This window comes from Ranitomeya imitator, chromosome 6, assembly GCF_032444005.1.
Source record: "Ranitomeya imitator isolate aRanImi1 chromosome 6, aRanImi1.pri, whole genome shotgun sequence".
NCBI lineage: Eukaryota > Metazoa > Chordata > Amphibia > Anura > Dendrobatidae > Ranitomeya > Ranitomeya imitator.
The window spans coordinates 77,390,437-77,412,647 of record NC_091287.1 but is presented as its reverse complement, the minus strand read 5'-3'; the positions used below and the strand labels follow the sequence as shown (position 1 = coordinate 77,412,647).

General features: G+C 44.3%; 1 protein-coding gene across 1 annotated transcript in view; it reads right to left on the bottom strand.

The window, feature by feature from the left end:
* Nucleotides 1–560: 560 nt before the first annotated feature.
* The window catches only part of LOC138643307 (PAX-interacting protein 1-like), a 38,979-nt gene continuing 17,328 nt past the window's right edge, over nucleotides 561–22,211 (bottom strand). The window contains exons 2-6 of the mRNA XM_069732236.1: nucleotides 10,405–10,436; nucleotides 8,671–8,763; nucleotides 1,876–1,939; nucleotides 1,578–1,691; nucleotides 561–1,490 (exon numbers count right to left, since the gene is read on the bottom strand). Of these exons, the coding sequence (XP_069588337.1) occupies nucleotides 1,065–1,490; nucleotides 1,578–1,691; nucleotides 1,876–1,939; nucleotides 8,671–8,763; nucleotides 10,405–10,436 (729 nt within the window). The 3' untranslated portion in view covers nucleotides 561–1,064. The remainder of the gene's footprint in view (nucleotides 1,491–1,577; nucleotides 1,692–1,875; nucleotides 1,940–8,670; nucleotides 8,764–10,404; nucleotides 10,437–22,211) is intronic.

Genomic DNA, 22,211 nt, shown 5'->3' with positions numbered 1-22,211 from the left:
TAATATATCTCATCTGGTTCATGGGGACGGGGACAACATGGGCCTGGGTGATTTCAAATGCCATGGCTGAATTTCATCCCCAGTCCGTACCTGGTAGTAGGTGTAATAATAATAATAATAATATAAACAAATACCACTAATTAGAAATGTAGTATAGTTCTTCTGATTTGCTGTGTTGCTTATCCCTTGTGCAGGGCATTGCATTGGAATGCAGAAATTCTGTTGTAATCTGGGCCAGATCTGTGCCTTGCTACAATTCTGTCTCTGAGCTCCTTGGCCAGTTCCTTTGACCTCATGATTCTCATTTGGTCTGACATGCACTGTGAGCTGTGAGGTCTTATATAGACAGGTGTGCGCATTTCCAAATCAAGTCCTATCAGTTTAATTAAACACAGCTGGACTCCAATGAAGGAGTAGAACCATCTCAAGGAGGATCACAAGAAAATGGACAGAATGTGACTTAAATAGGAGTGTCTGAGCAAAGAGTCTGAATACTTATGACCATGTGATATTTCAGTTTTTATTTTTTAATAAATTTGCAACAATTTCTTCATTTCTGTTTTTTTTTCAGTCAAGATGGGGTGCAGAGTGTACATTAATGAGAAAAAAATGAACTTTTTTGAACTTACGAAATGCCTGCAATGAAACAAAGAGTAAAAAATGTAAAGGGATCTGAATACTTTCCGTACCCACTGCATCTTCTAGCAGTAAAAAAAATAAAGTGACCCAGCCATAAAATCAGGAACTCTATCGTTGCTTCATGCTGCCCACTGAGCGGTAATCATAAGCCAGGTGCCTTTTAAATTGGCTGTTTAACCAACGTCACGTCCTATACACAATAATACCATTGACACTTACATGTGCTACATTTGATGGCCTATTTATTTGCTGTATATCAGCATTATTTGTGATGTTTCCAAGTGTCCATGTTGCTGGACTACGAAAAGCCATAATATCCAGCCTTTCTCAACTTGTTGTTCCAGGGACCGATGAGAGCAAACCATTTCGGGCATCAGGAGGCAAAATGCTCCCTGGCACAGGTGGAACATTTGCACACAAGTTAATCAGCCCGAGTCCTTGCCCTGAGGCAGCCTTCTCTTTGCAGTACTCATCTGCGGTATCTCTGCAGAGGTCCAGTTCAGATTTCTCTCTTGCTTTTCTGGTGAAGAGTCATCAAATATCAGCTCCTCTTTAATTTTTGCTGCCATACTACGCTTCAGAGAAGTTTCCTGATCAGGCAAAGGAGATGCCTCCAGTGATGATGCCGGACTAGATTTTGAGAAGTATCTGTCCACATCGGCACTTGCATTTTGGGAATTCTTTTCATTTTCTTCCTTTTTATCCTCCTCTTCTTCCTCCTCCTCATAGTATGTAAGACACAGGTGGTATGGCTCTTCATCTTTTCTGATCTTCTTGGATAAAGAGTCTACCACCCAGTCTGGGGCAACTATTTTTATGTTCTCGCGTTGATAGGCATATTCAAATTTGGTCTGAGAAGAAAAGAAAGGAGACATAACGTAAAAAAATGAAATCATACCATATATCAAAGAATGAGACCATCTCCAAATGGTTCTTACCTCTTTTGGCTCAGGAACGATTAGATGAGTACACTTCTTATTAAGACTCAGTTGATAGTCCCCACCATAAAATGTTATCAGTGCCCAAAGGACATTTCTATCATCGGGCGAAACCTAACAAAAATGAAGAGAGTAATAGACAATCTTAAATCATAATACAAATCTATATTTCTAAAATGACATCTCATGTTAGGGGCTCTGTACTTCTGAAGCTGGAGAGCAGCACTTCTCTGCCTCCCGACATAGAAAATTAATGGAGTAATTGGATGACCAACGATTAGCAAGTTATCACACATACCTGTGAGAGACAAGCTGTAACACCAAACAATATCTGTCCCGATTCTGGAGAAAAGCCATTTTCACTGGTTAATTAAGGAATAAACTTAAAAATAAGGGAAATGCACAGATCCTACAATACAACACCTCTGACAGAATCCAAGTATATCTTACACGTGTGGATGACAACATTTGTGGTTATCCTCTTGTGGCAATCATTGAGACCCCCCAACAACCATCTGATGCCTGAATATCCCACTGCTAAGAACTCAAGCACACGGCGTTGCCCAGTAAGGTTAAAGTGGTGGTCCGAAGTCAAGTTTGCATACCTCGCTGGAGCACATCAAAAAAGTTTTTTTGGGATATACAGGGGTGTCAGGACATAATATACAACTTTCAGGAAGACAGCACAGGTGTTGAGAAACTTGGTGGTATTGGTTCACACTAGGGATGAGTGAACGAACTTGGTTATGGTGTTATCCGAGCATGCTCGTTTGCTAACCTTAGTGACTTCAGCATGCTCAAAAAATATGTTTGAGTCTCCGCGGCTGAATGTCTCACGGCTGTTTGACAGCCGCAACACATGCAGGGATTTCCCATTTGTTAGGCATCCCTGCATCTGTCGAACAGCTGCGAGACACTCAGGCGCGATGACTCAAACATATTTTTCCAGCACGCCAAAGACACTCGGTTAGCACCTGAGCAGGTTTGGATAACACCTTAGTACAAATCATAAACCATTAAAAAAAACAGATATTCAATAATAAAAATAAGAAAAACTATGTAAAACAGTAATTCAAAGGATACGGTAGATGAGCTCCACAACGAACAGAGGTGACCCACGAGCAGGGCCGGCGTCAGCACCCGGCGTACCCGGGCAAGTGCCGGGGCCCTGGCGAGACAAGGGGGCCCATTTAGGGCCGGCATTAGGGGCAGGCAGCTGCCAGTGCCAGTCTGCCGGTAAAGTTCAAAGCAAATGATGGAGGAGAGAGCATCACCTAACGCTCCCTCTCCCATCATTCCCCACTCTGCCTGACACTGCGGGTATGCGATGACGTCATCGCGCACTCTCTGTGTGTCAGGCAGTGCAGTGGCAGCCACCGAGGTGAGAGCAGGGAGGGAGCAGCGTGGCGCGGGAACGTTGAGGTGAGGAGTGTTTTTTTTGTAACTAACAGTACTGAACTATGGGGCCATTCTTGGGATGGGGGAGGGGGGCTGTGCTATATACTATGTCTGTGCTATATACTACATGGGTGTGTTATATACTACGTGGGCGTTATATGCTACGTGGGCCGTTATATGCTACGTGGGCTGTGCTATATACTACATGGCTGTTCTATATACTATGTGGGCTGTGTTATATAATATGTGGCTGTGCTATATACTATATGGGCTGTTATATGCTACGTGGGCTGTGCTATATAATACATGGCTGAGTTTATATGCGATCATGAATCGTGGTATGTGTTAAAGGGGGGGCCCACTGAGACTCTTTCGCCCAGGGCCCTCAAAAACCTGGAGCCAGCCCTGCCCGTGAGGGCTGTAAGATGGGAGGGGAAAAAAAATAAGATTTCTTGCAGACTACAGAAAGCAGGTCACATTTATCGCAGCTACAAATATACTGTGAAATATGAAAAAACTGACAACGATGTCTACTGTATATATAACAATCAAACCTGTACAGATGGCCCGAAACTCACCGACACTGCTGCAGACTTAACGCTTGAAATCTCAATAGCGACATTAGATATTTATTGGCAAATTCACAAGATTGTTGTTGATCTGTAGACAATCTAAATAATTTGGATGTAAGGAGGAAATAATAAAATAATAGCATAATGAAAACCGATGTCTGTTCAATCCACAGCACACCCCGTTCAGAGGTCCCTGATCATCTTTGTTTACTTGTCCTGTAGTGATTCACATATATGAACATGACCTCTGCAGCCAATCACCTAACTTAGTGATATTGTTCTGTGCTTGCTACCATTAACCCTGAGGCCAGTAAGTTGGTTTGTTTTTTTCAATGTTACCACTGCAGTCAGTCAATCACTGGCCTCAGTGGTCTTGCACTGAACACACTAGAATCACCATTGAGGCCAGTGATTTTTTTTCTTCATGTGACCACTGCAGCCAAAAATCGGAAGGGACCACAGGACGGCCAGTGCTGCGGTTTGAGATGGCTACTGGATATGTTTTGAACTATGCCAGTGACTGTCGACCAATCTATTGGTGCCAGGTCTGTCCAGCAATGCAGACCCAGACTGGCTCCACGGAACCCACATTCAGAAGCAAAGCGTCGGGGATCAGTAAGACCAATTGTTACATCCTGCAGTAAGTTTATATCTCAATTTTTTGCATCTGACTGGTAAGCCTTTTAATAGGGCAAATAATTGTTTTTTTTGTTTTTCTATTTTCTATGGTAGGGAACACTTGGTAACATTCTGGACAACTCCTTTAAAAACGTTGCTGACTTGTGCTTCAAGAGGCCAGAGGCGCCGATGACGCCATTACAGTAGGACATGTGCATGACCTCGCTCCATACAGTGCAGACTTTTTACTTAAAGGGAACCTGTCACCCCGTTTTTTCAGATTGAGATAAAAATACTGTTAAATAGGGCCTGCGCTGTGCGTTACAATAGTGTATGTAGTGTACCCTGATTCCCCACCTATGCTGCGAAATACATTACCAAAGTCGCCGTTTTCGCCTGTCAATCAGGCTGGTCAGGTCGGGTGGGCGTGGTCAAATCAGGCTGGTCAGGACGGGTGGGCGTGGTAACAGCGCTGTTTCTTCCCCAGCTTTACGTTGGTGGCGTAGTGGTGTGCGCATGTCCCAGTGCCGAATCCACTTGTGCGCACGTGAAGAAACAGCGCCACGATCTGCGCTATTACTGTCTTCGGTGGGGGCGGCCATCTTCCTTGGGCCGCGCGTGCGCAGATGGAGTGCTCTGCTGCACGGGGCTTCAGGAAAATGGCCGCGGGATGCCGCGCGTGCGCAGAAGAGATCGCGGCGGCCATTTTCCTGAAGCCGAGTATGCAAACCGACCGAATGATTCTAAACTACATCTAGAGATCAATCACATATTTACTGAGTGGAACAAGCCTATGGCCAATTCCACACTAGTTTTTTTTTTATAATAAAAAAAAAAAGGGTTTTCATTTTTTGGCCAGTATGTCCATATTTACGACAAGTATGGCATCAGTTTATTTGACATGGGAAAACAAATGCAAACTCGGCTTCAGGAAAATGGCCGCCGCGATCTCTTCTGCGCACGCGCGGCATCCCGCGACCCAGGAACATAATAGAAATTATTATAGGGGACGAAAATTTCAGAAGCTTCAATCGCACAAGTTTTACTGCAAACAATTGGATTTTACTTCCTTTATGTGCTCAATCAATATTTTATTTTCAGATGGACATGTGGCTGTAGTGTGCGAAACATGAATATAGCCAACTACCAGCCTACATGACTTTTGGTTGGGGCTTGAAATATGTAAAGAAAATACACCAATGGCAAAGTTGTTGCAAAAACTATGGCAAAATGGCCAACAAAGTTGCCGGATTTTTCCTGAAGCGGCTTCGCCTCGGAAAACTCAGCAGCCTAAAAAGGCACCATCAGCACATACCTGTCCCCTGTAAATCTCCCATTGATTCGGCTTTTCTAGTCCTGCACCTTCCTCAGCCCTGATTAGAGCGATCCAGTCCCAGCGGAGGCCATGGCCCCATGTGTGATGATTACCTGCTGCTCTGCACACTCGGAAAAGACTCTTCTGCCTAAGCACCAACCCACCAGGACATCAGTGAATACCAGGATCATTTCTAATACAGCAAGGACCGAATGATTCTAAACTACATCTAGAGATCAATCACATATTTACTGAGTGGAACAAGCCTATGGCCAATTCCACACTAGTTTTTTTTTATAATAAAAAAAAGAGTTTTCATTTTTTGGCCAGTATGTCCATATTTACGACCAGTATGGCATCAGTTTATTTGACATGGGAAAACAAATGACTGATGGAGGTTTTCCAAACATCAATAAAATCCCTGACATCCGCATGATGATCATTTTTCTTTTTTTTTAGACCCATTCACTTGAATGCACAAATCCAGTGCACAAATTGAAAGTGTTTTTTTTTAATTCAGAAAAAAAATTATACTTACGCTTTTTCTTTATTATGCCACGGTGCTGCTGAAGCAGCAGAAAACGTTTCTGAGGAGCCTAGTGTTTAGAATGGAAAAGAAAGAACAGGAAGGTAAGTGAGTTTGGAAAACCGGAACTGAAAAGGGAAATGCTCTTCTCTCGCTCTAGGACATATAGATAGACTCTTAAATATATTGGTTTCTTCCATTAAAAATATACAATATAGTGTAAAGACATAAAGGGAAGACACAAAGTATATCTACCCTAGCTATTATGAGCCTAAGGCCAGGATCACACACAGCGAGATACGGCCTAGTCTCGCAGGTTAAAACCAAGCTCTGGCACCGGCACTCCAGAGCGGAGCGTGCGCCGCATAGCAATACATGGAGCCGCACGCTCCGCTCCAGAGAGAAGGTGGCAATGCCGGGTATTACCATGCGAGACTCGGCCGTATTTCTCGCATGTGTGATCCTGGCCTTAGTGTAACAATGTCACATACAACAATGGGAGAAGTTCTTCCTTACTTTGGTGTACGGTTCTCTTTTTTATTTTTCATCACCTTCGCTGCTGAAGAAATAGAAGAAATCTCAAATAAATACCATGAAAATATTCACCCTTTTTGGCATTTTTGTGGTTTGCGACCTCACAACCTGGAATTTCAGTGTTTTTTGTGAGGGTTTGCATCAGTTTATGTAAAGAACATGTCTACAACTGTGAGCATTTGGTTTCCTTTTTATTATGACGCAAACAACAAATGGGACAAAATAACTGTAAACTTCAGTATGAACAACTAGTCACCCCCTAAAGTCAGTACTTTGTAGAGCCTCCTTTTGTGGCAATTACAGCTGCAAGTCGCTTTAGATAAGTCTCTATGAGCTTTCCACATCTTGCCACTGTGACTTTTGCCCATTCCTCAAGGCAAAACTGCTCCAACTTCTTCAAGTTAGATGGTTTCTTCAGCTGAACAGCAATCTTCAAGTCTGACCACAGATCTCAATTTAGATTAAGGTCTGGGCTTTGACTAGGCCACTCCAAAACATTTACATGTTTCCACTTAAACCACTCGAGTGTTGCTTCAGCAGTATGCTTTGGGTCATTGTCTTGTTGGAAGCTAACCTCTGTCCAGTCTCAGATCATTGACAGACTAAGACAGGTTTTGCTCAAGAATATCCTTGTATTTCGCACCATCCACCTTCCCCTCGATTTGGACCATTTACCCTGTATTTGCTGCCGAAAAACATCCCCACAGCATGATGCTACCATCACGTTTCACAGCAGGGATGGTGTTCTTTGAGGGATGAGCTGTATTGGTTTGACGCCAGATATAGTGTTTACCTTGGAGGCCAAAAAGTTAAATTGACCACATCTTCCTCCATATATATTTGAGGTGTCTCCCACATGTCTTTTCGAAACTCAAAACAAGACAATTTTTGTGTGTAAGTAAATGCTATTTTCTGCCCTCTCTTCCATAAAGGCCACCTCTATGGAGTGTATGGCTTATTGTGGTCGTATGAACAGATACTCCAGTCTCTGCTTGGGAACTCTACAGCTCCTTCATGGTTACCTTTGGTCTCTGTACTGCCTCTCTGATTAATGACCTCCTTGCCCGGGCTGAGAGTTTTGGTGGGTGGCCCTCTCTTGGCAGGGTTGTTGTGGTGCCATGATTTTTCCATTTGATGATAATGCATTTCATGGTGCTCCGGGGATTATCAGAGTTTGGGATTTTTTTGTACAACCCAACCCGGACTTGTACTTGTACTCAACAACTTTGTCCTTCACTTGTTTCTCCTTGATCTTCATGGTGCTGTCTGGTTAGTGGTGCATCTTGTATTAAAGGAGTTTTCCCACAAACAAAGTTCATTTTAGTCAATAGATCTTGGAATTAAAATAAGTTACACAATTGGATGTGATTAAAAGTAATGTCCCTGTGCTGAGAATATCTTATACATGTGCCCCTACTATGTGCTGTGTAATTGCTGTGTCTATCCGTACAGGAACATCATCTGACCACCACAGCTCCTCAGCAGGAGAGGAATGAAAACAGTATACAGACATTACAGCAGGGATCACAGCTGATTCTTTTTGAAAGGTAAAACCTTTTCTTGTCTGTTTTTAAACAATGTTTTACTTTAAAGAAACAATAATTTACGATCCCGTGATGTCCTGTCTGTATACTCTCCTATTCGTCCTCCCCTGGTCAGATGTATAATCAGACCATGTTCCTGCATGGTCAAACACAACTATTACACAGTACACAGGGATTATATACATTAGATAGGACTCCTCTATTATGGGTATACCTTGGCAATTGGTGGAGCAGCTTAATATACTTTTTTTGCAAAAAAATGTATTAACTAAATACCCTGCATTGTTTTCATTTTTTTGACTAGCTCTTGCTCATTTACTGTGACTTCTTTACAACAGAGTATTTTTGACCTCGCTGTGCTCTTTTTGTGTCTTCAAGTTTCTTGGTGGTGTGAACAGGTTTCTACAGACTTGTTCACTGTACAAGTAGCCCATGTGTTTTTTGGTTCTATAATTGTTCTCTTGTTTCTACATGACTGGGTGAGTCCACCACTCCTCTGTGGGATCTTATATATTAACCCCAGTCGTTAAGGGGTTAATATAGCCAATGCGGACTCGTAGCGAACATCCCTGTGGTGGATCATTACAGGGAGAGTCTAGGAGGATCAATAATCCCAGTTATATGATATACATACTTCTCAAACAGGTATTCCTCATATTGCTCTGCTAACTTCATTCTACTGAAGAGTAAGGAAGACAATTAGGAATGATTGTATCTGCTCCATAGCTGATAACAGGAGATCATCAATGGTCACTAAAATGTACAACTTTTGTATGCAGAAAACTGGCGTAGTGTAAGGCTCCTTCACATATACGTGTTTCCAGTGCGTGTAGCAGCCGTTTCCACCCGTACTGGAAACACATATCCACGCGAAACCATTATACCTTATAGAGCTGCTCACATGTCCGCGTTTTACCAGCAGCACAGATGACAGAGGCCAATACAAGTCTATGGGTCCATGTACAACACGTACAGCACACGGATGGCATCTGTGTGCTGTAAATGTTTTCTTAATCCATACTGGGAAAAAATGGATGTCACATGGATGGCTCATGGGTTGGGCTGATGGCACACTAATCCAAAACACTGATGGCACATTGGGAGACACTCTGATGGGTCACTGATGACTCACTGATGGCTCACTGACACACTGATAGCACACTGATGGCTCACTGACACACTGATAGCACACTGATGGCTCACTGGTGACACACTGGTGACACACTGATGACACACTGATGACACACTGATAGCACACTGATGGCTCACTGGTGACACACTGATGACACACTGATGGCACACTGATGACACACTGATGGCTGACTGATGACACACTGATGGCTCACTGGTGACACACTGATGACACACTGATGGCACACTGATGACACACTGATGGCTGACTGATGACACACTGATGGCTCACTGGTGACACACTGATGACATACTGATTGCACACTGGTGGCTCACTGATGACACACTGATGGCTCACTGATGACACACTGATGGCACACTAATGGCTTTTGGTTGCACACTGATGACACACTGATGGCATACTGATAGCACACTGATGGCTCACTGATGACACACTGATGGCTCATTGATGGCACACTGATGACACACTGGCATACTGATGGCACACTGGTGACACTCTGATGACATACTGATGGCTCACTGATGATACACTAATGGCACACTGATGGCTCATTGATGGCACACTGATGACACACTGATGGCTTACTGATGACACCCTGATGACACGGATAGCATACTGTTGACACACTGATAGCACACTGATGACACAGTGATGACACACTGATGGCTCATTGATGGCCCACTGATGGCTCATTGATGGCACACTGATGACACACTGATGACACAATGATGGCTCATAATAACACACTGGCAGACCGATGGCACACTGATGACACACTAACATTGATGGCTCACGGATGACACACTGATGGCACCCTGATGGCACTCTGATGGCACACTGATGACACACTGATGGTGCACTGATCTGAAAGACTGATGACACTGGTATAGTTTTTTCCAGTATTGATATTTTACCGACATGTGAAGGGGGCCCATGAATGAATTTCCAAAAATTTGGACACTATAAATCTGCCACATCTGAACTTGCCCTTCGGCTCATGCTCGGCGGTAATACAGAGTCACCTACTGTTCTCACATGGAGCTGCAATGTTTCCCTGTGGGAAGCAGAATTGCAGGAGACGATGGGTGACATGGAAGGTGACTCTCCGCCATCCACTGGCCCTAGTCTATCAGAGAGATTGCAGATTTAGGGTAAGTAAGCATTTACCTCATTCTCCTCTCTAGATTCTCGCTCATAAACTATAAAATGAAAGAAAAAGAAGAATTATAGCAGACATTGTATTTCATTCCTGTTTTGATATTTGTGAAGAATTGAAGGAGGGAAGGGTCGGGTACTGGCACCTCAGCTCATTAACTACATAAAGATTACATTTTTAAAGGGAATTAAAATCTATAAGGATGGGGAAATCACATCCTGACATTACAGGGTTAACATCTATAGAGGAGAAGCTAGCCTAACATAATAAAGGACATACACACATGGTCAAAATTGTTGGTACCCCTCGTTTAATGACAGAAAAAAACACAATGATCACAGAAATAACTTGAATCTGACAAAAGTAATAATAAATTTTAAAAAATCTCTGAAAACAAACAAATGAAAGTCAGACATTGCTTTTCAACCATGCTTCCATAGAATTAAAAAAAAAAAATAAAACTCATGAAATAGGCCTGGACAGAAATGATGGTACCCGTAACTTAATATTTTTTTGCACAACCTTTTGAGGCAATCGCTGCAATCAAACGATTCCTGTAACTGTCAATGAGACTTCTGCACCTCTCGACAGGTATTTTGGCCCACTCCTCAAGAGCAAACTGATCCAGTTGTCTCATGTTTAAAGGTTGTCTTTTCCAGACGGCAAGTTTCAACTCTTTCCAAAGATGCTCAGTAGGATTTAGGTCAGTGCTCATGGAAAGCCACTTCAGAATAGTCTAATGTTTTCATCTTAGGCTACGTTCAGACTAGCGTTGTGCGCCGCTGCGTCGGCGACGCGACGCACAACGCACCAAAAAACGCGGCAAAACGCACGCAAAAACGCTGCGTTTTGCGACGCGTGCGTCGTTTTTTGCCGAAAATCGGACGCAAGAAAAATGCAACTTGTTGCGTTTTCTTGGTCCGACGCTTGCGGCAAAAAAGACGCATTTGTCGCAAAACGCAACAAGCAAAAACGCATGCGTCCCCCATGTTAAACATAGGGGCACATGACGCGTGCGTCGCCGCTGCGTCGCCCGAAAAGGCGCCGACGCACACTAGCACAACGCTAGTCTGAACGTACCCTTAGCCATTCTTGGGTGTTTTTAGCTGTGTGTTTTGGGTCATTATCCTGTTGCAACACCCATGACCTGCGACTGAGACCAAACTTTCTGACACTGGGCAGTAAATTTCTCTCTAGAACCCTTTGATAGTCTTGAGATTTCATTGTACCCTGAACAGATTCTAGACACCTTGAGCCAGATGCAGCAAAGCAGCCCCAGAACAAAACAGAGCCTCCTCCATGTTTCACAGTAGGGACAGTGTTCTTTTTTTGATATGCTTCATTTTTTCATCTGTGAACATACAGTTGATGTGCCTTGCCAAAAAGTTCCATTTTTGTATGATCTGTCCATAGGATATTCTCCCAGAAGCTTTGTGGCTTGTGAACATGTAGTTGGCAAATTCCAGTCTGGCTTTTTTATGATTTTCAACAATAGTGTCCTCCTTGGTCGTCTCCCATGAAGTCCACTTTGGCTCATACAAGGACGGATGGTGCGATCTGACACTGATGTTCCTTGAGCTCGAAGTTCGCCTTCATCTGTTTAGAAGTTTTTCTGGGCTCTTTTGTTATCATTCATATTATCGGTCTCTTTGATTTATCATCAATTTTTCCCCTGCAGCGACGTCCAGGAGGTTGGCTACAGTCCCATGGATCTTAAATTTCTGAATAATATGTGTAACTGTAGTCACAGGAACATCAAGCTGCTTGGAGATGGTCTTATAACTTTTATCTTTAACATGTTTGTCTATAATTTTCTTTCTAATCGCCAGAGACAACTCTTTCCTTCGCTTCCTCTGGTCCATGTTGAGTGTGATACACACCATGTCACCAAACAGCACAGAGAGTATCTGTAGCCCTATATACAGGCCCGCTCACTGATTCCAAGATTGTAGACACCTGTGATACTAGTTAGTGGACACACCGTGAATTAACATGCCCCTTTTGTCACATTATTATTATTATTATTATTATTATTTATTATTATAGCGCCATTTATTCCATGGCGCTTTACATGTGAGGATGTGAGGATGACATTATATTCAGGGTTACCATAATTTCTGTCCAGGCCTATTTTGTGAGTTTTATTTTTTTTTTTTTTAATTCTGTGGAAGCATGGTTAAAAAGCAATGTCGGATTTTCATTTGTTCATTTTCATAGATCTTTTATTTATTATTACTTTTGTCAGATTCAAGTTATTTCTGTGACCATTGTGGGGTTTTTCTGTCATTAAACAAGGAGTACCAACAATTTTGACCACATGTGTAAAAAGAGGCTAATACAAAGTTTACTTACACTTCACAGCCAGCTGCACCCTTCTAGTGAGTGTCCCCTCGGCAGGTACCATGATGTCACTGTGTGATGTCATCACATTTCATGGATTACTAATCACCGGTAACAACAGTAACTGTCGGAAGTGACAAACACCTACAACCAATCCAGTAACCATGAAATGCTGTTTTAAAGAATTGTGCAGGACTAGAAAAACATAACTGCTTTCTTCTAAAAACAGCGCCACTGCTGTTCACGGCTTATGTTTGGCATTGTAACTCGGCTTCATAGAGATGAATAGAGTTGAACTGTAATACCGGACACAACCAACAGACAGGTGTGGCGCTGTTTTTCGAAGAAACTAGAGAGAATTTTTCAAATGCAGTATAACCCTCTCATATTCCTTACCTTAAGTCAAAACTTTATATTAGAGCTATCAATGTAATTATCTAAATATCAAGCTAATAACCTCTTCACAGAGGAAGAAGACAGGAGCTCTAGAGCCACCCATTAGAGGTAGCAATCCTAAAAGTCAATATCGACCCTTTAATGAGCCTTGGCACATGACTTTGGATAAGAAGCCAAACCAGAAGCTCATTTACAGACAATAAATTTGTGCTTTCTGCTTCTTATCAGTGCAAAGCTATCGCCAATAGGAGGCACTAGAGCTCCTGTCCTCTTCCTCTGAACAGGCACCTTGTATATTAAAATTCCCAGAGGAGCATTATATACAGCATGAGCCCTACACAGCCTCCTTATATACAGCATGAGCCCTACACAGCCTCCTTATATACAGCATGAGCCCTACACAGCCCCCTATATACAGGATGAGCCCCACAGAGCCTCCCCATATACAGCATGAACCCCACACAGCCTCCCTATATACAGTGCATGAGCCCCACAGAGCCTCCCCGTATATAGCATGAGCTCCACACAGCCTCCCTATATACACTGCATGAGCCCCACACAGCTTCCCCATATACTGCATGAGCCCCACACAGCCTCCCCATATACATCATGAGCCCCACAGAGCCTCCCCATATACAGGATGAGCCGCACATGGCCTCACCATATCCAGCATGAGCCCCACACAGGTTCCCCATATACAGCATGAGCCCCACACAGCCTCCCCATATCACGCATGAGCCCCACATGGCCTCACCATATCCAGCATGAGCCCCACACAGCTTCCCCATATACTGCATGAGCCCCACACAGCCCCCTATATACAGCATGAGCCCCACAGAGCCTTCCTGTATATAGAATGAGCTCCACACAGCCCCCTATATACAGCATGAGCCCCACATAGCATCCCCATATCCAGCATGATCCCCACACAGCCTCTCTATATACAGCATGAACCCCACATAGCCTCCCCATATCCAGCATGAGCTCCACACAGCTTCCCCATATACAGCATGAGCTCCACATGGCCTCACCATATACAGCATGAGCCCCACACAGCTTCCCCATATACAGCATGAGCCCCACACAACCTCCCCATATCACGCATGAGCTCCACATGGCCTCACCAAATCCAGCATGAGCCCCACACAGCTGACCCATATACTGCATGAGCCCCACACAGCCTCCCCATATACATCATGAGCCCCACAGAGCCTCCCCGTATATAGCATGAGCTCCACACAGCCCCCTATATGCAGCATGAGCCCCACATAGCCTCCCCATATCCAGCATGAGCCCCACACAGCCTCCTCATATACAGCATGAGCCCAACCTGGCTTCACCATATCCAGCATGAGCCCCACACAGCTTCCCCATAAACTGCATGAGCCCCACACAACTTTCCCATATACGGCATCAGCCCCACACTGCCTCCCTATATACAGCATGAGCTCCACACAGCTTCCCCGTATACAGCATGAGCCCCACAGAGCCTCCCCGTATATAGCATGAGCTCCACTCAGCCCCCATATGCAGCATGAGCCCCACATAGCCTCTCCATATCCAGCATGAGCGCCACACAGCCTCTCTATATACAGCATGAACCCCACATAGCCTCCCCGTATATAGCATGAGCTCCACACAGCCCCCTATATGCAGCATGAGCCCCACATAGCCTCCCCATATCCAGCATGAGCACCACACAGCCCTCTATATACAGCATGAGCCCCACATAGCCTCCCCATATCCAGCATGAGCCCCACACAGCCTCTCTATATACAGCATGAACCTCACAGAGCGTTGTCTATTGGTCATTAGTGGCTTGACACAAGAAATGCGACACTTGTAGCACATGTCCTGGATAAGGCTGTGTGTGGTGGCTCTTGAAGTAATGACTCCAGCAGCAGTCCACTCCTTTTGAATCTGCCTTAAATTTTTGAATGGCCTTTCCTTAACAATCCTTTCAAGGCTGAGGTAATCCTGATTGCTTGTTAACCTTTTTCTATCACACTTTTTCCTTCCATTCAACTGTCCATTAATATGCTTGGATACAGCACTCTGTGAACAGCCAGCTTCTTTAGCAAAACTCGTCGTGTTTGGAGGAGACAGAATGCTAAGTTGCATCCAAAGAACACCATACCTAATGTGAAGGATGGGGGTGGCAACATCATGCTTTGGGGCAGTTTCTCTGCAAAGGGACCAGGACGACTGATCCATGTACATGAAAGATTGAATGGGGCCAAATATCGTAAGATTTTGAGTGCTGAACTCCTTTCATCAGCAAGGGCATTGAAGATGAAACGTGGATGGGTCTTTCAGCATGATAATGATCCCAAGCACACCGCCATTGCAATGAAAGAGTGGCTTTGTAGGAAGCATATGAAGGTCCTGGAGTGGCCTAGCCAGTCTCCAGATCTCAACCGCATAGAAAACCTTTGGAGGGAGTTGAAAGTCCATGTTGTCCAGCGACAAGCCCAAAACATCACTGCTCTAGAGGAGATCTGCATGGAGGAATGGGCCAACATACCACCAACAATGTGTGCCAACCTTGTGAAGACTTACAGAAAACGTTTGACCTCTGTCATTCCCAACAAAGGATACCATATTTTCCGGACTATAAGACGCTCTTTTTCCCCAAAAAATTTGGGAGGAAAATGGGGCGTACGTCTTCAGGAAAATGGCCACCGGAGGCCGCATGTGCGTAGATTGAAATCTTGGTGGCACTCGGATTCAGGAAAATGGCCTCTGGTGGCCATTTTCCTGAAGCCTCAGGAAGATGGCCGCAGGGAAACCGGTGATGCACTCTGCTCATTGTGGACACCGGGCCGTGGCACCGCCGCCACATTTCTACATCCGGGATCCTGAAGAAGGGACCCTGCTCAGGTGCACTCCGCGCCGCCCACCAGCATCGTAAGGATGGGACCCTGCTCCAGCTCCACTTCACTGCCAACACCGGACCCGCAGCATCACACCCTGGGACTGCAGCATTGCCCCACTTCTGCTGCTGCCAGCTTCCTGAGGAAAAGACCCTGCCTTCTGTGTCCCCGGTGTACCACTGCCGGCTCTCAGGTATGATACCTTAAATTCAGAAAATAAGATGGATCCCCATCTTATAATCTTTTTTCTGCTGTTTTCCACTCCAAAATTTGGGGTGCATCTTATGATCTGGTGCGTCTTATAGACCGAAAAATAGGGTATATAACAAAATATTGAACTTTTGTTAATGACCAAATACTTAATTTCCACCATAATTTGCTAAATAAATTTTGCCAATCAGACAAGTAGATTTTCTGGATTTGTTTTCTCATTTTGACTCTCATTGTTGTGGTCTCCCTATTATGTCAATTACATGCCTCTCTCATATTTTTAAGTGGGAGAACTTTCACAATTGGTGGCTGACTAAATATTTTTTTCCCCATTGTATATGAGTTCCAATTTTTGTATTGAAGAACTGAAACTGAAACTATATTAACTTTTTGGTGATATTCTAATTTTGTGAGAATCACCTACATCTGAGTTTTTCCCTTAAAGGGAACCTGTCACCCCGAAAATCGCGGGTGAGGTAAGCCCACCGGCATCAGGAGCTTATCTGCAGCATTCTGTAATGCTGTAGATAAGCCCCCGATGTTACCTGAAAAAGGAGAAAAAGACGTTATATTATACTCACCCAGGGGCGGTCCCGCTGCTGGTCAGGTCAGATGGGTGTCTCTGGTCCGCTGCGGCGCCTCCTATCTTCATTACAAGACGTCCTCTTCTGATCTTCAGCCACGGCTCCGGCGCAGGCGTACTTTGCTCTGCCCTGTTTAGGGCAGACAAAGTACTGCAGTGCGCAGGCGCCGGGCCTCTGACCTTTCCGGCGCCTGCGCACTGCAGTACTATCCTCTGCCCTCAAGAGGGCAGAGCAAAGTACGCCTGCGCCGGAGCCGTGGCTGAAGATCAGAAGAGGACGTCTTGTAATGAAGATGGGAGGCGCCGCAGCGGACCGGATACGCCCATCCGACCTGACCAGCAGTGGGACCGCCCCTGGGTGAGTATAATATAACGTCTTTTTCTCCTTTTTCAGGTAACATCGGGGGCTTATCTACAGCATTACAGAGTGCTGGAGATAAGCCCCTGATGCCGGTGGGCTTACCTCACCCGCGATTTTCGGGGTGACAGGTTCCCTTTAATTTGGGGACAATGTTACGTGCACGCTGCTAGGTTCAGATATGGGCAGGACAGGTTAATAAACCTGACCGGACATTTTCTTATGAAACCGCTTCCTGTGCCTATTTCAAACTGCAGCTGAGTGAGTAAAATCCTACACCACACATTGGACAAACACCTCTAAATCTCGAGGAAATATGGAAAAGTCTTCATGTGTATGATGTAGAACTGCGTCAGAAAATCTGGTGATCAAGGGGAAGATTCCTTAGTTAAATTCAAGGTAAACTCTTAGTCTTCTTTATCAATTGTAGCCAAGTGTTAGGGCTCATGCAGACGGTTGTATTATCGGTCTGAGGGCGATCCAACAAAACATTGGATCGCACCTGGTCCGATGTTAATTTATGGGGCTGTGCACATGTCCGATTTTTTTTCTCGGAAAGAGTCTGTCCCAGGAAAAATTGCTGCATGCCCAAGTTTAATCTGATATTCGTATCACACTCTGCCATGCAAGTCAATGAGTCCGTGGAAATCATCGGACTGTGCTCGGATGTTAAAAACTAATTAAGCTCTAATGGGTTCTGACCGAACTCAGTGTAAAAAACTTTCACTAGAGAAGCCATGAAAATGTTATCACATATCACATATCACATATTTCCTTTGTGGATTTCCTTTAGGGAAATTGATTTCTACAAGTGGTGTTTTAAAATATCATATATTCCACTTTTCTGGTGATCAGGAAACAAACACAATGGGTATGATAACAACAGAGAGCATATAGACTAGACCGAGACTAGATTCATTCTACAAATTGTACGTCATGATAGAATACATACTCTATATTAAAATGTTTACAGAGAAATTGACAAAAAGACAGAACTTCATAAAAAGTGGTTTATTCTTTTAAAGGGATTGCTTCATCACAGACTGCACTGATTGCTGCAAACCCAGGTGCCAAGATGCCTGGCGAACAGTTTATTTTTGTCTTAATCCCGCTCTCTATTTGCCTTACTGGTGTATATACAAGTGCTTCTCTCAAAATTAGAATATCATCAAAAAGATAATTTATTTCAGTTCTTCAATACAAAAAGTGAAGCTCATATATTACATAGAGTCATTGCAAAACAGAGTGATCTATTTCAAGAGTTTATTTCTGTTAATGTTGATGATTACGGCTTACAGCCAATGAAAACCCAAAAGTCACTATCCCAGTAAATTACCATAGAATACTTTATAACACCTGCTTGAATAATGATTTTAAAATCCGAAATATTGTCCTACTGAAATGTATGATCAGTAAATGAACTCAATAATAATAATAATTTTTATTTATATAGCGCCAACATATTCCGCAGCGCTTTACAAATTATAGAGGGGACTTGTACAGACAATAGACATTACAGCATAACAGAAATACAGTTGAAAACAGATACCAGGAGGAATGAGGGCCCTGCTCGCAAGATTACAGACTATGAGGAAAAGGGGACCAGCCATAGTGTAAGGCTCGGGTGTTCATGTAAAGCTGCATGAACCAGTTAACTGCCTAAGTATGTAGCAGTACAGACACAGAGGGCTATTAACTGCATAAAGTGAATGAGAACATAATGCGAGGAACCTGATTTTTTTTTTTTTTTTTTTAAATAGGCCACACAGGGATCGTTAGGTTAATGCATTGAGGCGGTAGGCCAGTCTGAACAAATGAGTTTTTAGGGTACGCTTAAAACTGTGGGGATTGGGGATTAATCGTATTAACCTAGGTAGTGCATTCCAAAGAATCGGCGCAGCACGTGTAAAGTCTTGGAGACGGGAGTGGGAGGTTCTGATTATTGAGGATGCTAACCTGAGGTCATTAGCGAAGCGGAGGGCACGGGTAGGGTGGTAGACTGAGACCAGAGAGGAGATGTAGGGAGGTGCTGAGCCATGGAGTGCTTTGTGGATGAGGGTAGTAGTTTTGTACTGGATTCTGGAGTGGATGGGTAGCCAGTGTAATGACTGGCACAAGGTAGAGGCATCGGTGTAACGGTTGGTGAGGAATATGATCCTGGCAGCAGCATTCAGGACATATTGGAGCGGGGAGAGTTTGGTAAGAGGGAGGCCAATTAGTAGAGGGTTACAATAGTCCAGACGAGAATGAATAAGTGAAACAATAAGAGTTTTTGCAGAGTCGAAAGTAAGAAAAGGGCGAATTCTAGAAATGTTTTTGAGATGCAGGTAAGAAGAGCGAGCCAGTGATCGGATGTGGGGGGTGAATGAAAGGTCAGAATCAAGGATGACCCCAAGGCAGCGGGCATGTTGCTTTGGAGTAATGGTGGAACCACACACGGAGATGGCAATGTAAGGCAAAGGTAGGTTAGTAGAGGGAGAGAACACGAGGAGTTCAGTTTTTGACAGGTTTAGTTTCAGATAGAGGGAGGACATGATGTTAGAGACAGCGGTAAGACAATCACTGGTGTTTTCTAAAAAGGTCGGCGTGACAACAGGAGAAGAGGTGTATAATTGGGTGTCGTCAGCATAGAGATGGTACTGGAAACCAAATCTACTGATTGTTTGTCCAATAGGGGCAGTATATAAAGAGAAGAGAAGGGGGCATAGGACTGATCCTTGAGGAACCCCAACAGTAAGGGGAAGGTGAGAGGAGGAGGAACCAGCAAAACATACAGTGAAGGATCGGTCAGAGAGATAGGAGGAGAACCAGGAGAGAACGGTGTCCTTGAGGCCAATTGAGCGGAGCATAGTGAGGAGGAGCTGATGATCCACAGTATCGAATGCTGCAGAGAGATCCAAGTGAATTAGCATGGAGTAGTGACTCAATACTTGTTCAGGGCTCCTTTTGCATCAATTACTGCATCAATGCAGCACGGCATGGAGGCGATCAGCCTGTGACACTGCTGAGGTGTTATGGAAACCCAGGTTGCTTTGATAGCAGCCTTCAGCTCATCTGCATTGTTGGGTCTGGTGTCTCTCATCTTCTTCTTGACAATACCCCATAGATTCTCTATGGGGTTAAGGTCAGGTGAGTTTGCTGCCAATCACGCACAGTGATACTGTTGTTTGTAAACCAGATATTGGTACTTTTGGCAGTGTGGATAGGTGCCAAGTCCTGCTGAAGAATTAAATTTCCATCTCCAAAAAGCTTGTCGGCAGAGGGAAGAATGAAGTGCTCTAAAATTTCCTGGTAGACGGCTGCGCTGACTTTGGTCTTGATAAAACACAGTGGACCTCCATCAGCAGATGACATGGCTCTCCAAACTATCACTGATTGTGGAAATTTCACACTAGACCTCAAGCAGCTTGAATTGTGGCCTCTCCACACTTCTTCCAGACTCTGGGACCTTGATTTCCAAATTAAATGCAAAATTTACTTTCATCTGAAAACAACTCCTTGGACCACTGAGCAACAGTCCAGTTCTTTTTCTCCTTCGCCCAGGTAAGACGCTTCTGGCATTGTCTATTGGTCATGAGTGGCTTGACACAAGGAATGCGACACTAGTAGCCCATGTCCTGGATACGTCTGTGTGTGGTGGCTCTTGAAGCAATGACTCCAGCAGCAGTCCACTCCTTGTGAATCTCCCCCAAATGTTTTAATGACCTTTTCTTAACAATCTTTTCAAGGCTGAGGTTATCCCGGTTGCTTGTGCACCTTTTTCTACCACACTTTTTCCTTCCACTCAACCTTCCATTAATATGCTTGGATACAGCACTCTGTGATCAGCCAGCTTCTTTAGCAAGGACCTTTTGCGGCTTACCCTCCCTGTGGAGTGTGTCAGTGACTGCCTTGTGGACATTTGTCAAGTCAGCAGTCTTCCCCATGATTGTGGAGCCTACTGAAACAGGCCAAGGGACCTTTTTAAAAGCTTAGGAAGCATTTACTATGATAATGACTTTTGGGTTTTCATTGGCTATAAGTCATAAGCATCAACATTAACGGAAATAAACACTTGAAATAGATCACTCTGTTTGTAATGACTGTGTATAATATATGAGTTTCACTTTTTGTATTGAAGAAATTAAATAAATTAACTTTTTGATGATATTCTAATTTTGTGAGAAGCACATGTACTAGGGTTGTCTGTAAGAGGGTTGAAATGGATTTCCTGCCCTCTTACAAATATCACAGACTGTAGCTATGTGGAGCGAGAAGTCCAGATAGTAAGCTAGACAGTAAAAAGGAGAGTAAGGGTACCTTCACGCTGAACGATATCGCTAGCGATCCGTGACGTTGCAGCGTCCTGGCTAGCGATATCGTTCAGTTTGACAGGCAGCAGCGATCAGGATCCTGCTGTGCCATCGTTGGTCGGTGCAGAAAGTCCAGCACTTTATTTCGTCGCTGGACTCCCTGCAGACATCGCTGAATCGGCGTGTGTGACGCCGATTCAGCGATGTCTTCACTGGTAACCAGGGTAAATATCGGGTTACTAAGCGCAGGGCCGCGCTTAGTAACCCGATATTCACCCTGGTTACCAGCGTAAACGTAAAAAAAAAACACTACATACTTACCTTCCACTGTCTGTCCTCCGGCGCTGTGCTTCTCTGCACTGTGAGCGCCAGCCAGCCGGAAAGCAGAGCACAGCGGTGATGTCACCGCTGTGCTTTCCGGCTGGCACTCACAGTCAGTGCAGAGAAGCACAGCGCCGGAGGACAGACAGCGGAAGGTAAGTATGTAGTGTTTTTTTTTTTTTTACGTTTACGCTGGTAACCAGGGTAAACATCGGGTTACTAAGCGCGGCCCTGCGCTTAGTAACCCGATGTTTACCCTGGTTACCAAGGGACCAGCAGCGTTGGTCGCTGGAGAGCTGTCTCTGTGACAGCTCTCCAGCGACCACACAGCGACGCTGCAGCGATCGGGATCGTTGTCTGGATCGCTGCAGCGTCGCTTAATGTGACGGTACCTTAACATTTGCCAATTGGTTTGCCACCCCAGTAATCTAGTTAGTGCTACAGA